The sequence below is a fragment of the Tachypleus tridentatus genome, chromosome 13 (genome assembly GCF_004210375.1).
Source record: "Tachypleus tridentatus isolate NWPU-2018 chromosome 13, ASM421037v1, whole genome shotgun sequence".
In the NCBI taxonomy this organism is placed as follows: Eukaryota; Metazoa; Arthropoda; class Merostomata; order Xiphosura; family Limulidae; genus Tachypleus; species Tachypleus tridentatus.
In genome coordinates, this window is record NC_134837.1 from 57,692,565 (window position 1) to 57,709,197 (window position 16,633).

At 29.9% G+C, this 16,633-nt stretch overlaps 1 protein-coding gene across 7 annotated transcripts in view; it reads left to right on the forward strand.

Moving 5' to 3' along the window:
- LOC143239435 (uncharacterized) overlaps positions 1-16,335 on the forward strand; it is a 65,462-nt gene extending 49,127 nt beyond the window's left edge. For 5 of the 7 annotated variants that reach the window (XM_076480485.1, XM_076480492.1, XM_076480487.1 and 2 more), the window contains 7 exons: positions 90-239; positions 6,517-6,886; positions 9,003-9,223; positions 12,381-12,671; positions 13,041-13,216; positions 14,043-14,078; positions 15,214-16,335. In XM_076480485.1, the coding sequence (XP_076336600.1) occupies positions 90-239; positions 6,517-6,886; positions 9,003-9,223; positions 12,381-12,671; positions 13,041-13,216; positions 14,043-14,078; positions 15,214-15,381 (1,412 nt within the window). In that variant the 3' untranslated portion in view covers positions 15,382-16,335. Of the gene's footprint in view, positions 1-89; positions 240-6,516; positions 6,887-9,002; positions 9,224-12,380; positions 12,672-13,040; positions 13,217-14,042; positions 14,987-15,213 lie in introns of those variants that run through there. The other 2 variants (XM_076480491.1, XM_076480489.1) reach the window with 2 other exon arrangements.
- Positions 16,336-16,633: the final 298 nt, after the last annotated feature.

Below are 16,633 nucleotides of genomic sequence, written 5' to 3' on the forward strand. Positions count from 1 at the left end.
GTTGAAACTGAAATGTTTTAGAATATTTATTTAGTGATATCCTGTTAACAAGTTGTTATGGGATTGAAAAAGTTGTTTCAATTTCACAGATTCTCTCAGTGGAAACAGCTTTACTGTAATGATTGCTTGTGTCAGTCCTGCTGATTCTAATCTGGTGGAAACTATAGACACATTGCGATATGCTGATCGTGCACGACAGATTAAGAACAAACCTTTTATTAACAAGTCTTTAATTAAAGGTGAGCCTAATTATTTTTCTCCTTGTACAGAAATTTGGTTTCAGTCCTTTTTTTTTTAAACCAAATCACAAGAATGTACACAAAGTTACATTAACACTTGCATTACAAATAAGTTACCATGGTATGTTATATATTTTTAATACAAAAATTCAACTTTTATCAAGAATAATGTCTATTGGTGTGAATAATAGAATAGTAATGTTACACTTTAATAAAAGCAAAATGCATCCTCATTTTCACAGATGATATGCTATCAACAAATAGTCAACAAAAATAATAAACTGAGCCAAATTGTTTTTTGGTATTTACAATCAAGAATAACAAAAATATTCAGTGATAAATTTAAACACTTTTGATTATAAAAAATTGAGCTACATTTTATTTTTTATTAGGCAATGGTAGAATAGCCTATTTAGGGATGGCATGATTGTTCATCATTTTTCAATGTCTGTAAATATCATAGCAAAGACTTTGAATTTCTTGTTCTTCTTTCTTCTGTTTTTTTTTTTATAATATAATTCAAAAATCAAATAAAAAAAGGTGTCAACCAGTTTCATTAAGATGATATACTTTTGAACAAAATATGTGCTTTTATAAGTATTTCCAGTGAAAGTGCTCTGTTTCTTTCAGGTTATTATATGCTATCAATATTCTGAAGAAATTGTTGGAATGCATTGTTACCAAAAATGCTCTGGATTTTATATATATTAGAAGTTATATAAGAAACCATTTATTTTGTGTGTGTGGTTTTTTTCCCTAGCTGAACTCATTAAAAAGATACATGTACACAGTAATGGTGCAAATGTCTGTTTGTGATTTTTATTTATAATATAAGGAACCACTTCTTTTCTATGTGTTTTTTGCTAGCTTGCTTGATTAAAATAATGCATTTATGTGCATAGATATAAGTAACAATACCCATGTGCACAAACTCAGAGTCCACTTAGCATGGGTGCACAAAATTTTGGGTTTCTACGTTTTTTGCCCTTGAAGCTATGGCAGTCACACACACACAGAGACTTGCAAACATGCTCTTTTTATTATTAGAAATTAATAACTAGGAGTAATTTTAAGAAAAGTATAATTCTAGTGCAAAGAATGTTATGATTACTCCTTGTAGTTAGCTTTCTTATAGAAATTTGTGCTCCTTTAAAAAACATAAGTACAGGATGAAACCTGAATTGCCATCTAATAATAGATAAAACAATAAATATTACAGTTGGAACTTAATTTTATTTAACACAACATTTAGGGGACAACAAGGGATGTGTTGGTCCATCTCAGCTGTCCCATCCTCTAAGCCAAACTAAAACATAAATAAATAAAGAAAACAGCAACAAAACAATTTTAAAGCTAGCCCATATCATTCATATATCTATCAAACTTTTTTTTAAACTTGCTTAAATTTACTGCCTCCATGACATCTGAAGGCAACCCTTACCACAGGCCAACCACCCTAATTGAAAAATAAGATTGTCTCATATGAAGATGGCATCCACCTTGCCTATATCTGTATTGGTGTTCCCTGGCTCTGTAATTCTCATTGTTAAGTATGAAAAATTTTGGTGCATCAACATTATGAATTTCTTTTACAATCTTAAACATTTTAATCAGATTCTATCTGACTTTGCTTTTTTCAAGAGAAAACAATTTCAAGGTCTCTCCTCATATGACAACCCATGCCCCAATTTAGTAACTCTCCTCTGAATCTTTTCCAAGAATTCAGTGCTCTTCCCAAAGTAAGAGTGAGGGAAACTATCAGAGAAGGTTCTGTCTTCTTAGTTTACCTCCTCTGAGATATGAACGTTCACCCATGTGCTTACCAACACTACTACAGCTGGGATTGTTCCACGTATGGACGACAGCCCTGTGTCCAACATTTGGCGTTGTGCCAATTGGCAGTCAGCTAGGTAAAGAACATTTCAACGAGCGTTTCTGGTAACACCTACTATTGCTTTTTGGCTGTCTAGTTTTCTCAGAAATTGTAAGGAGGAAGTTATCCTTATGACAGGCTTCACATTGTTCACAGCCTTTTAACCTATCATTTCATTTTATCTATTACTTATGGACTATTGTGTGGCCTTTGTGACACATCACAATAAGCCACATTTTACTGTTGTGCCATCGTTACAATCATGAGAAGCAGCACCGTGTTTACACTCACAATTTACTTTTGACTTTGGTTGTTGTTATTGGTGCTGGTAACACTGTCCATCATGACTGTTTTTAGTTTTTTATTGACCATTGGCCTTTTTAATTCCATTTAGGTTTTACATTTTCCTGGGATTTCAACACTACCACCAAATAACAAAACAGAAATCCCATATTTTAGCATACATCATTTTTACCTTGTTTACTTTTAATTATTATATATTTGTTGCTATATTTTTGTTTACCCTTTTAACGTTTTTCAGGGATACTTCCAAAAGGAAATAAAACAATTTTTTGTTGTTGTTTTTTTTATAAAAGTTGGTTTCTTTTTTACCAACTGTTTGATGTACATAGCCTCTTTGCTTTGTACCATTAAATACCAAACAACTAACACCCAATCTAAATGTAAGGAACCCAAGACTGAACATTATATTCTATATGTGGCCTAACAAGTGACCTATATAATGATTTAGAAATACATTATTAAATTTATTTTTCCTAAAATATAGAACAATAAATCAAGAAGTAAAACAAACAATTATCTCTTGTTGCTATGACCTCTGTACTCAGTTCTTGCTGGACATAAGCTGGTAAGCTTTTTAATATTTTGCACATTGATAATATCAAACAAAACTGTTTTTAGGTTTTATATATATAAATATATATATATATACAGTTAAATAACAAAAAACTCATAAATAACTACACTGATACCATAGAATTTTACTATAATTTATTAAGCTTAGTAACTAAGATTTATTTAGACTTTAAAAAATATGAAACTTCAATCAGACAAAAGATACAACCTTCTTCCTTGAAAAATTAGATTAATAGAATGCAGTAGCTTTTTCAAAGACAAAAATGGCTGAGAAAACCACTCCAGGGATATTCTAAGCTGTTGATTGGATATTCACATGTAATGTACTGTAGTAAGAGTATATAAGGAACAGTTTCAAAAATGGGAAAGAGTTGAATGAGGCCACCATGTTTGATTCAGTATATAAGCCATATTTAAATAAAATTATATTGATATTGGTAATTTGAGTTCCTAATTTGTACCAAACTATAGACTTAATATTTTGTCATCACAAACATCTAATTTTAAACAGTGCTGTATTCAACATACTCACTAAAAATTTATATTTATATTTGTTTTTTTTAATATTCACTTTTAAATTGAGAATTTAACTCACATAGAACATTAAAGTTTGAATTATAACCTACAATTTGATTCCAAACGTATTGACATAAATTCATAAAATAGTAGTTCAATGAAATTTTGAATGCATGTCAACAATCATGATGACATGGCCTTTGAACCTTGACTTGTCATGAAAGGGTTAATATGTTGAGTATTTGTTTTGAACAGTCTGTGTGAAAAGTTATTTTCTTGTTAAGATTAAAAATGCTTTTCCTCATCTTAAAAATCTCAAATTTCCTATGTGTAATCCCTAAAACATCCTAAATACATTTCTAACTACTTTTTCCAGTAAAACTATATTTTATCTATTATTTTCACTACCCTAACTGAAAACAAAATTGGTCAATTTGAAAGACCTGTTAACCACAAGAAAAAACTAAATTACTTTTTTTTCTATCTGGAATTTCTTCAGATTGTAATATTAAACTATATTCGTTTATGCTAAGTAGCTTTAAGCTCGTAATAGTATACATGTATTTGTAATTACATTTTGTTGTTTTATTCTCCTTTTGATTTATTTCTGAACTGTGTCTGATGACTATCTGCACCATTATAAGCTGTAAATCACTCAATATGTGCAGCTCAAGTTATGCTATCAAATTACATTACCCATGTGCTGCTCACATAGGTACTTCATGAAAATGTTTTATCATATTATCATTATTTATTTTACCTAATCGAATTTTAATTGACTAAAAAATCCATATTTTTACATTTTAGTTACTTTTATAATAACAAATAAAAATAATTATGAAAAACAAAAGATAAGGTACTTGATCTTTTTTCTTGCCATCAGTTATCGAGGACATTTAAACCTACTTTTGTATATTAATGGTAGTAATGCAATAAATAATTTTAATTTAATTGGAATACATACCAAAAAATATAGCTAATAACATAGAAAAATTATACAATTTCCCCTACCACTCCTACTGGTTTTCTAACTATGTGACAAGAGCCATTAGAAATTCATCCAAACTAGTCATCAGGTTTCTCACTGGAATGTTGCTTGCACTGTGAATAAAATTGACTATTATGTGTTAAGAACATGATGTTATGTTATATGTAATATATGATTAATGGTGAGAGAGAACTGTTAAAATATCTTGAAAAGATGGTGTGGCAGGAAAGGCCTGATTTTCTGTTGATATCTCTGTACCCAAACAAAATTGTGGTTCGTCTGAGGAATAACAATTCTGTAGTGAGTAATTTACATTTAATTTTTTACTGTTTCAAGGGATGTGGATAAAATAGAGAAGACAAGATCCTCAGAGAAAGTATCATGTCATTATAGGAGAAATTATATATTAACATTTCATTAATGCATCAACCTGTTACTATTTTTGCAATTAATAGTGCACTGTGTGAAACATTAGATTAGGAAATGAATCTTTAATTTTTTTTCTTATGTGGCTTTCCAGTCTTTTAATTATCAAAACACTTATCAAAATTAAATGAACTGTTTCCATTGTATGATTTCAGTTAAATCTTAAAATAAAGTTTATATGTAAAATAAACAAAATTGAGAAGGAAACTTGTATTTCAAGTTAACAGAGCTTATAGCAATAGTGAGTAAAGTAAAAAATACATCCAACATGAAATTGTGGTAGAAAAATCAATTTGGCAGCAAGAAATGTAAATGTAAACATAACTTACTTCGTTAGGTTTGTAAAAAAATGGAAACTATGTTTGCTTAACACCTGCAACTCTTCCCTCCCTTTCTTATTGTACTTTAAAATCTAGCTTCAAAGAAAATGAGATTTAATATGATGATATAATTCACTGTTGCATTTATATCAAATATAGCTTAAATTTGTATTTGCTTTGTATTAACTAATGCTGTGAAAGACCATGGTAGTGACTTACACTGCCACATCCTACTGTATAGTAACATTAGACACTCAGATGTCTCACACATGGTTCACATCAGTAGTAAGTTTGATACAATGCTTAATATAAACTTGGAGCTTTTGATGCTCCAAGTAAACGGAGCAAGCATGATTGAATTAATAAAATTTGAGAGCCTTAGAAAGTGGTTCAGAAATTGCCTACCACTGATATCTAGCTCATTTAGATTAAATGTAATTGCATTCTTTTTTAATTATTAAAGGAACATGCATTTATAAGGGCTGATATTGTATAGATTATTGAGTTGATGGTACTGTAGAAACTGGTGTTTAACACTATGTTGTATAGACAATATTTTATCATATATTGTGATTACAAATTAGCATCAAAGAGAAAATTTCCTCAGTGAGACAGCTGTAAATCATTGGATTTACAATGCTGAAATCAGGGGCTCAATTTCTTTTGGTGGACACTGTAGATACAGCTTTGCTGTAAGAAAACATGCACATATACATCAGATGAAACGACTTCCATAAGGAGTTTTCAGACGATGTAATAAAACTAGAAAGTTATCTTTACAAATGATAAAAGTTTTGTGGAATAAAGTGTTTAAGGTGTTTTTTTTAATAAAACAAATATGAATATATATATAATCATGTCACTTAAGTAGCTTCACAATGATAATTCAGCTCTTGACTTATTAGTACAAGAAGAACATGGAAATATTTAAAGAAACATTCAATTTCTAATGAAACAATATGTGAAAATAAAATAAATAAGTATTTAAGTTTTTTTGCAGTACATCATAATAATTCTTGGGAGCATAGTTATTATTTTATTTTGAACTAGAATTGTGTGTGAATTTTAAGTATTGAAATATGAAGCCAAACAAAAACCTATAATCAGTAATGTTTTACCACTGCTATACTGAAATTCCTTTTTTTGCTTATAGTTTTACGTGTATTAACTGAGTAGGTATAAATTAACTTTTCAGGTGTTTACAAAATTTGTGATGAAATTGATCCACAAATCACATTTTGATACTGGTTATTAGAGATTCTTCTTTACTTTCTCTAGATGACTTATTAAAGAGAAAACTAGAGATGATTCCTCCAACCCCTGCCCTCTGGAGACAAGGGCCAGGCTTTAACAACTCTGTTAATACTCCTGTATGTGTTCCAACCCCTTTGAAGCGACCATGTCTTAACTCTACCATTCAGACACCCTACCAATCAAAGTCTTCTTACCAAGAACAGAAAACATCATTTCACATGATTCCTTCACCACCCTCTACCATTCCTCTGACTCTGGAGGGTATTCATGAAAAAGCACATAATAGTACCTGTTTAGAAAAGAGCTTGGTGCACACAGCACCAGGTTCACCAGTTCTCAGCTGCAGTTCCATTGCACCTCAGTTAAACATCACACAGAATCCAGACCAGTTCAGGTATCAAATATACATAACTTTTCTTATTCTTTATTGAAATAGAGTTTAATTACTTTTCAACATTATTTGGTAAAATTCTTAACTGTAGAAAAAGGAAAATAAATATAATTTAGTTGATACTTATAGATTTTTTATATTAAATTATTTTATAGTTCTATACTCAATACCTGACATGCAATATTTGATTTTTATGGATAATTCACTTTGGAGTATGTTAACACACATTTATATTAAATAATGTAGTAATGGCAGTTTTTTTTAAATGGTGTTTATTTTGTGAGAAATAAAGGTATTGACAATATTGCTGTAAAATAAAATTAATAAAAGTGAATGACAAATAATAATATTGAACAACTTAGTAAAACATAATATACTTGTCATAAGACATTAGTATTAGACCTGTTATGTTTTTAAACACTATGTTCTTTATCTAGGATTTACAAGAATTGGAAGAGTGTACAATAATAGTATACAGTCACTATATTTGCCACATTCATTGCTGACAATGCATTTTGCTCAATTCGGAGCTTTCCAATAATGGCCGAAACACTTTATAAAATAATTATTGAAAAAATGTTAATGGAAGGTCTGTATCTTTAGTTATTCATGGAATTGCTATAAGAAGTATTCAAAACAAAATAAATGCTGCAATAAAAAGTGCCCAAACAAGTAAAATGATACTAGTTTGATAGATTTTAAAACAATTTTCAATCCATACTTTGCTTTGCAAATTTAGACTGCTTCATTTAGCTGTATGGATCACAATAACAACCTTACATTGGCCTGCAAATAAGTATATAAAGCTGCCAAATTTAGGGATCAAATTTTATAAATTTGTGATTATAGATGTCATTCTGGTATTTATTACTCAATAAGCAGGATCCCTTCTTTGCAAAATGTATCATTTTTAAACACTCTTGTTTGTTTGCTTTTTATGTTATACCTGTATAAAATATATACTTTACATTTAGAAACTATCGCGTATCTATCTATCGATGTTTAGTGCCATCTGTTGGGTTGAATTAGGTTGAAAAGATATTTAAGTACTTGCATGATGAAGAAATCTTATAGTGATAGTCCAAGCCATCTAGGGGCTAGCCCTGCTGTTATGATCAGGTAGGTGGTAGTACACAAAAAAGCTGCTGTTGTAGAAATGTTTTTAATTATTATACTGGAAATTTTAGAGACCTTCTTAAGGTATTGTTAGTATATACATATATGCATAATATATTATAACCAATATTTTGAATGGTCGTTTGCTTTTTTGTGCTTAATAATTTATTAGGATGGTTTTTATCACATTAATTATTTGAAAACCTTGTTTATCCCTACAGTCAAGTAGAATCATACTTCCTTACGTTATGAACATCTCTTACAAGGTGACAAAACACAATTATACTTATCATAAGGCATTATTAGTTGCTCTATTTTATTTTAAAACACTATATACTTTTTCAAGGCCCTTAAAGATTTTCAAGAGTTAAGAGAGATAATAGTATTCTTAACATATTATATTTGTCATATTCACTGCTGACAGTGCACACTGCTTAATCCAGAGCTCTTCAGGCCAGCATGTTTACAACAAACATTAGTAGTTGGAACACTGTTAACATAAGATATTTTTTAGAACAACAGTTATTATTTAGTGACTGTCCTTTACAAGCTGGAGAAGTAAGATTATGCATGCCATAAGATATTAGTATTTAAAATATAATAGGCTTAATACTCATGTCTTATGACAAATATAATTATAATCATGCTTCAGAGCTTGTAAAAAGCTTTCACACCATAGCAACTGTTGTTAGTAAAGTATACATCAAATTCCTTAGTGTTTGAAGAAATAGAAGATTTACATTGAATATTTTGGTTACTCCAAAATGCATTGTTTGGTAATTTTGAGAGCTGACTATCTGAAATAATTGAAATAATACTGACAACAATTTGTTACTGAAGTTTAAGCACAAGCAAATGAAAAATATTCATAGTGAAATGACATAATGACTTTTTGGAAACAAATTGCTTCAGGTCTTGTAAATAGGCTACATAACTATATTATTCTTAGAAGAAAAACAGATAGTGAGCTTATACTAAAAATCTTTTTTGCATATATTTTTAGTCCCTTTGCTAGAAAACTGTACAATGTTTTAGAAGAGAGTGTGAGTGAAAAACTTGAGGAACTAGAAGCACGTTTAATAAAGAAACTTGCTGAGAGAACAACTGTGCCTAAGGACTTAGAGAACAGGATTTTAAATCCACTGAATCTTTCTAAAGAAACAGAAGTGCTCAGAATCCATAAAGAAGCTGAGGAAGCTCGATTTTTTCCTTCTCCATTGAAAGGTATTTTTGACTTTAGCAATTATTTTTGAGAGGGAAAATAGATAGATAGTTATATTTGTTTAACAGGGTATTTTCGTGGAGTATCAAAATTACCCATCAATTTAGCAATATTTTAAAGTCTCAAAAATATTCTTGCCTCTTCTCAAACTAAAAGTTGTCTGTTCTCTAAGCATTGCAAAAACATTTTAGTAATCAACACACCAGTCTTTGTATCCTATCAGTTTTGAATGTGTGTATATCATGTAACTACTCTCAACCACTGATATTGTGCCACCTGTAATCGTACAACTGGTTCCTTCTGTTTATCCTCAATCCCTATTTTCTCGATTGACCTGACACAGCTTAGGTGTCTTAAGTTTTGAATCTTAATCCTGATATTGTTGACCTTAGCAAGTCTCTGAAAGGATTTTCAAAAGTGAATTCATAATTAAACTTACTCTACGTTATTAGTATTATTCATGTTGTAATTTCTCTTTATTAGTATTATTTCCTACATGTTGCATCCCATTATCATTTTCTTTATTTCCCATCACCTTTTGCCATTATTTTATTTTTAATTTTACCTTTTTAAAAATTGTTAACATTTTGTAGAACTTATCACACTGAAGTTTTTTATATACTGTACACACTTCTTTGGTACAAACTAAACCTGACAACAATGGCTCTGGGTTATGATTGGCTGGTTCTTAAGACTAACTCATATTGAACATACAGTTTGTGACATCAGCATCTGTGCCTATATATTTCATTACTCTTATTATATATAAAATTTTATTCTTCTGAAAAAGAGTGAATTATTAGAAAACTTGAATTTTTGAGTTTCATTTAAAACCATTACAACTTTTGTATGTGATCCTGTGTGCTAACTTCTTAATCAGAATGTTTTTGTGGTATTATTAATTCAAAACTTATACATCTTCCCACTGTAACAAAAAGCCAATACAGTTTTGTGAAAAACAGGATATGAATCACACTTAAATGTTTATCTTATTTATGATGGTTTAAAATCTTCATTCCCTGAATTTAATTTGAAGCATAATTAAAAATTTCAAGTTACATTATGATCATATTTTGGCTTAAAATAATTATTGTGTGTGTTAAATATAATTTCACGTTGTAATGTTTTGAACTGGTACTGTTTAGGATGTTTTGAACTGGTACTGTTTAGGATGAAGGAGATCATGATATTTGTTTTTTATTAGCCTGTTATATGTCATACTCCCTAACCATATCTGTTTTTCTTAAGCTGTGAATGCCATTATAATGTTTAAGCTGATTAAAGTTAAAATTGTTTGTTATATTTGTGTAGTAAAGAAGAGTATTATTCTGTTATGTAAAGGTGTTTCAGATCCATGTAGAGATTGCTATTGTATGATCTAGCTTGTATATGAATAATGTGTTGTTGATTATCTAGTTACATAAAATTAAGGCCTTACTTGATTATCTAACTGTACTTCAATTCTGTGTGTGGCTAGAGTTATCTCGTGCTTCAGACCCAAGTATGAACAAGTATTTACTTAAATACCTAGCTTTACCTCAGTTTTATTGAGTGGGTAAAGAATTGTGTTGAGTCTCAGACCTGATTATGGACAAAAACTTGCTTGATTATTTAGCTTTACCTCAAAACTTTATGGAATTGAAAACTTATTTATGTAACTGTGCCTCAAATCTTTATGGTTAAAAATTACTATTGAGTTATTTATGTATCAGATATCCATAAGGTTAAAATATTTAATTTTCTATTCCCACATAAAACTTGTAATGTGAATGCCTCTTTTGTTTAGTTACAGCTAAGTATAGTTAGTTAGTGTATTAAACAAAATAATTGAGGTAAATGTTTGTTTTTAACATGTACAGAATAAACAGTTAAATTAGAACCAGTTACTTTTCTGTATCCTCAGAATATTGTCTGTCTGACTTTAGCTTTGAAAATCATCCTTTTTAAAGGCGGCATGTTATATCATTCTATAAACACAGAATGTAAAATGTGTTACTCATGGTGTGGAGTTTTACATGCTTTAGGAAAGTGAATGAAATTGTAGAATTTTTAACAAAAATAAGTGACAATAATTTTTATTGGTACAAAAAAAGAACTTGCATGTGTTGTTACTCAGTATTAAAAGTGCACATTATATTTTAACAATTTAATAATCTTACTAAAAGCAAGACCTACAACTGCATTAAAAGCCAGTAAAAGCAGTTTTGGTTAGCTTTTACATATTCAAAATTTTGAAGATTTCAGCAATAATAGATGTGTACTTCCTTCCAGTAGTCAGATAATATAAAAAGCCATAATAATTAAGTGGTGAGTTTTATAGAGAGTTCTTACAGGCCTTTGGAAAAACTGAAACTGGACTTGTTAATTCCATAGTCTTGAAATTTCAGTTTTGTGGGAAATGTAACAGGTTTATTGTCATACATTTATTTAAATACCTTTGCTTGTTTTAGTATAGGTTTTCTTCTTTGTATGTGACATGTATTCTTGACTGTATATTGCACAAGTCTGGCCTGTTCTTGAAATTCATAGAAGATTCTTGAGAGTAAGAACGAACAAAATTTGTTTTACAATAATATGCTAGAACATTGTCGAAATTTCAAGAAACTTGCATGATTTGTATAAAAGCAGCTAAGTGAGAGACAGTAAAAGAATATTATTAGTCAGCGAGCTATAGGCCTTGGAAGCTGCAATTACAATTAATCTCTATTAATTGAAAAACCACAGAATTTGACCAGAAATGTTTATAGATTTTTAACATTATGAACTGTTCAACTTTAGTGAATTAACTTCAGATGTTAGTGATTCTCCGAGGACATTAGATATCTTCACTGGATATACGTGTATGTGTATATCTTTAAATCAGTGTAAATACCTCAAATGTATTTATTGTCTCAACATGATTCACAACATTTTTAAAAGACAAAAAATGAAATTAAGTATTTAAGCTTTATTTATACATATATATAGCTATTAACCTAATATTAGTATGCAAATGTTGTAAATTTGGGTCCTTGCAAATTATGGTAAAATTCCTTGAATTTTGGGTCTGTAAGTTTGTATTATGATTCACACCACATATAATTTCTGTAGCTCTTTTTTCTTTAACTTTTTTTGTTGTTAATTTATATAGGCACTAATAACATTGTCTTCTTTTTGTAGATAGGAGTAATGTTCTAATTGAAGAATCATCTTCCCCATTTCTTAAACCTAAGAATCCTGTCTCAAAAAGATTGCCAAAACTAAATTCTGTACAGCAGAAAGAAACTTTAAAGGATCGAGAAAAGGAGAATTCCATGTTACCTTTTTCTATGTTTACTGGATCACCAGAATTAAACAATCCTGAACCAGGAAAAAGACGATCTACACGTCGTTCTATTTCAACTGTCAGGTTTTGTGAAGACTTTCAACGTAAGAAGAATCTAAAGCAGAGACGCAAAAGCACTTTAGTTGGTAAGGAAAAATAATTTTCATTATTTCTCTTTATGTAGTTATAAAAATAATTGATACAGGCAGGTGATGGAGAAGACAAATGTAACTACCAAAAATGTTAGTGCATATTCATTTGTGATTATGATTATTTTAACATTTTTAACTGTGTAGAAATCATAATTTTATATTTAAAATTCTGTTTATTTCATCAATTGTGTTATAAAAAAATATATCTTTTAAGAACTTGCTCTGCATTAGTGACTTTGTTTTTCAAAAAAAAATTTGATTTTTTTTATTGTAGTGATTTTTATATCTTAACTGTGTTTTCAGCTACAAAATAGATGTAATACTACTAATTCCACTATAATGGAGTTACTTGTGAATTTTCAGTTTTCAATTCTAAACCCAAAAGAGTTGATATGGACAGTGAACAATCCACTAATATTATAATAGCTTCAAACAAACATCTGCAGGAGAAACACAATTCTCAAGTCTTGGATCTATTGAATACAGGATCATTAAAACAGTTACAGAGTCTGCCATGTGTGGGTCCAAAGACAGCTCAGGTAAGAAAGATTGATGAGCTATGAAAAAGTGCAGAGAATAAGAAAAATTTTGTTTTCTATTAAGATTTTTCTTGTTCCAGGAAGCAAAATAATTTTAAATAATTTTTTAGAGAGTAACATATACCAGGTTGATATACTGTCTTTGTGTATGTATTTATAAATAAATATGAATAAAGTTTTAAAAATTCAAGAAGAAGAAGCTAAACAATGATACTGCCAGTATAAAAACCTTCTGTTGAGTAGCATGATGTAAGTGGAACTATTACATATTTTTATATTGTTATTTATTCATTCTTTATAATAACAACAAAATACAAACTGTGACCATTAGGTCTTCCCCACCTCAGTATTTTTTGCATCCTCATTTACCATATCACATTTAAAACAGTTTAAATAGTTATCTATTGTACCAATAGGCTCAAGAAAAGCATGACAATGAGTGATTGCTCTAAATGTCATCCAATCCAATAAGAATTTTTTTTTTGTCCATTTATGTTAGTTTTGTACAGAATTTAATTTTTTTTTAAAGTGGACAACACAGACACACACATTTGCTGTAGTTAATTGCGGTATATATTTTGCCCTTTGCTTTTGAATTTGCATGTTTTATGTGGTATCTTACAATCTTTGAAGTTTTTCACAGGTGAGAAGAGGATCATAATTTAAAATTGTAGTTGGTAAACTTCAGGTTTAACTCTTAGTGTAGTAAAATCTTAAGTATTTCTTAGAGGAAGGAGAAGCAGTTGTTTTTCAACAATTAGTTGTGTACAATTTTGTTTTCCAATAAGCAAACTTCAGAACAAAGTAATAATGTTTTTCTTGGCAGGTTCTCATCACATGGCGAGAATTGCGAGGATTGCTGGTAAGTTTCAAAGACCTGAAGAAAGTCCATGGACTACCTACAAATTTTTATCATCGATTTCTGAAAACAAACCTTTTGACCACGAGCCCATAAACTTGCTCTCTGTTTTTACCCTCACAATGTATACAGACTCTTTCTTCTGTATTTACATGATTCATTTCTTTACTTTCTGTATAACTGCAAAATGTTTTCAACATTTCTATTCAGTGAATCTGAATATTATGTTTTATGTATATTTTCCATCCCATAAAAGTACCATTAGGTTTGTGGGCTCAGTACGTAGTTAATAGTTTACTTCTTCACCATTTGCAATAGTAATAACCTTTTAATTACTTTTTCTAGTGTCATCATGTAAATTTAATTTGTTGATAATAGAAATCCATCACTCAACAAGACTGCAAATTTTGAGACATGTTTTTCTTTTATGTTTCAAACCTACTAACTAACTCATCAGAAATGTGTCATCTTGCAAAGCATACATATTCCAGTTTAAAATAACAGGAAACATATCAGAAGTAGATTTCTCTGTTCCAAGAGTTTGTGTCTCTTCTACCATACTCTTCATGGCTAATGCTTTTCTCACTTATGTACCATTGTGAGTGGATATTTACAAAGCGTAAAGGCATGTGATGTTAAAAGTGTTGAGTGTATGATGCTTTTATAATGCTCACATCACATTTATTGAAACTATATCATTGTTATTAGCCATAGTGTTTTTGTGGGTAATGTATTACAGCATTTATATTGTAATGTCTTTTTTAACTCATGACAGATAAAAGCCACTAAAATGAAATATGGAAGCAGTTTAATTGTTTATATAAGCAGTATAGACATTGTATATGTTGTTTTCATTTTAATCAAAAGTGCAGAAAATATTTAAATTTAATTAAAATGTCATTTTACACAAATCAGATTTTGTTATTCTAAAACAAATGAAATTAAATGTATTTCCTCAACATTTTAACTTGTTTACATTCTATTTCCACAAATGAAACTATTATTTAGAAAAATGTATGCATATATATAATTTTCTCTGCAAGTGGGTTTTTATGTCATCATGGATTAAGTTTGAAACGTTTTATCAGTGAGCAACATGTAATATATAATTTAATGACCTTATTTTGGGTGTTGCAAGTTTTTGAAGAAAAGAAATAGGAAGTGTGTTAAATGCCATGGAGGAAATCTTAACTTCATGCAAAAACTCCATTTGGACATGAAAGCAACATTACAAGAGGGTGCTTCTACATATTCAACAGTGAAAAAGTGTGGTGTGAGGAGCTTAAGCATGGTAGACATCATGTAAAGATGATCCCAGATCAAGTTAGCCCTTAATATTGAAATCTTAGATAATGTTAATAATTTGGGTATATATGATACAAGAATTACTATTAGAAAGTTAGCAGAAAACATTGGAATTGGTACAACACTAGCAAGCATTCTGAGTGATAGTTTTGGCATGAGTAAGATTAATGTCAGATAGGTTCCAAAAATGTTGTCATCTGAGCAGAAATGTGTCTGAGTTGTTGAAAGCTAATGTCTAATTCAAAGGTTTCACGGATGAAATTTTGGTTCACCAATTTGATCTATAGGCAAAAATGCAATTTACAATGGAAACACCGAAGTTCATCCACCCCGTAGAAGGTCAAGTCACAATCCTTTGCTGGGAAGGTCATGGCATCAATTTTTTGGAATGCTGAGGGTATTTTACTTGATGATTATTTGGAAAGGGTTCAGTCTGTTACAGGAGATTAGTATGCATCCTTGATCAACATTTTGCATCAATAAAGTGTGCTCTTGCATCAGGACAGTGTCCCTGCCCACAAATCATGTACTGTTTTGAACACTATCTGTGATGTTGACTTTGAATTACTCAGTCACCAGATTTAGTCCCAAGTGACTTTTTTCTCTTTTCTAACCTTAAAATCTTTCTGAGAGGTCAAAGATTTCAAAGTTATAATGATTTCATACATTCTGTACAATCATGGATTGAAGACCAAGAGGAAGATTTCTTTTAGAAGGGCATAAAGGCTTAAAGCACAACTGGAACAAGTGTATCGACTGAGAAGGAGACTAATTTGAAAAATAAGTCATAGTTGAACCACTGTCTTTTCTTTATAGCTTGAGCCATGAACTTTTTGTGCATCCCTTGTAATAGTAAATAAAAATTTTTGTGGTTTCCATGCTTTGAACAATAAAATTGTTAACAATACAGATGTTACCCTAACATACAATCTGTATAAGAGCAATCATATGTAAATATTTTTGCATAACTTTTGTTTATGTTGTATTTATTCAGAACATGTAAGCTGCCTGTCTTATAAATCAACACCACATACCTGGTCCCTTTATTTTGAGGGCTGTTTAAGCTGTACTGAAATTATAATCGTGTGCAACAGACTGGAAAACAAGTAATGAAATCAGTAGTTAAACATATAGATATTAGCACTTTTACTAATAAAGCAGAGAACAACGTTTCGACCTTCATCAAGAACAACAGTTAAACATCACACACATTACATTTGTCGAATAAATGCAAGTCCCAGATAAACATAAAA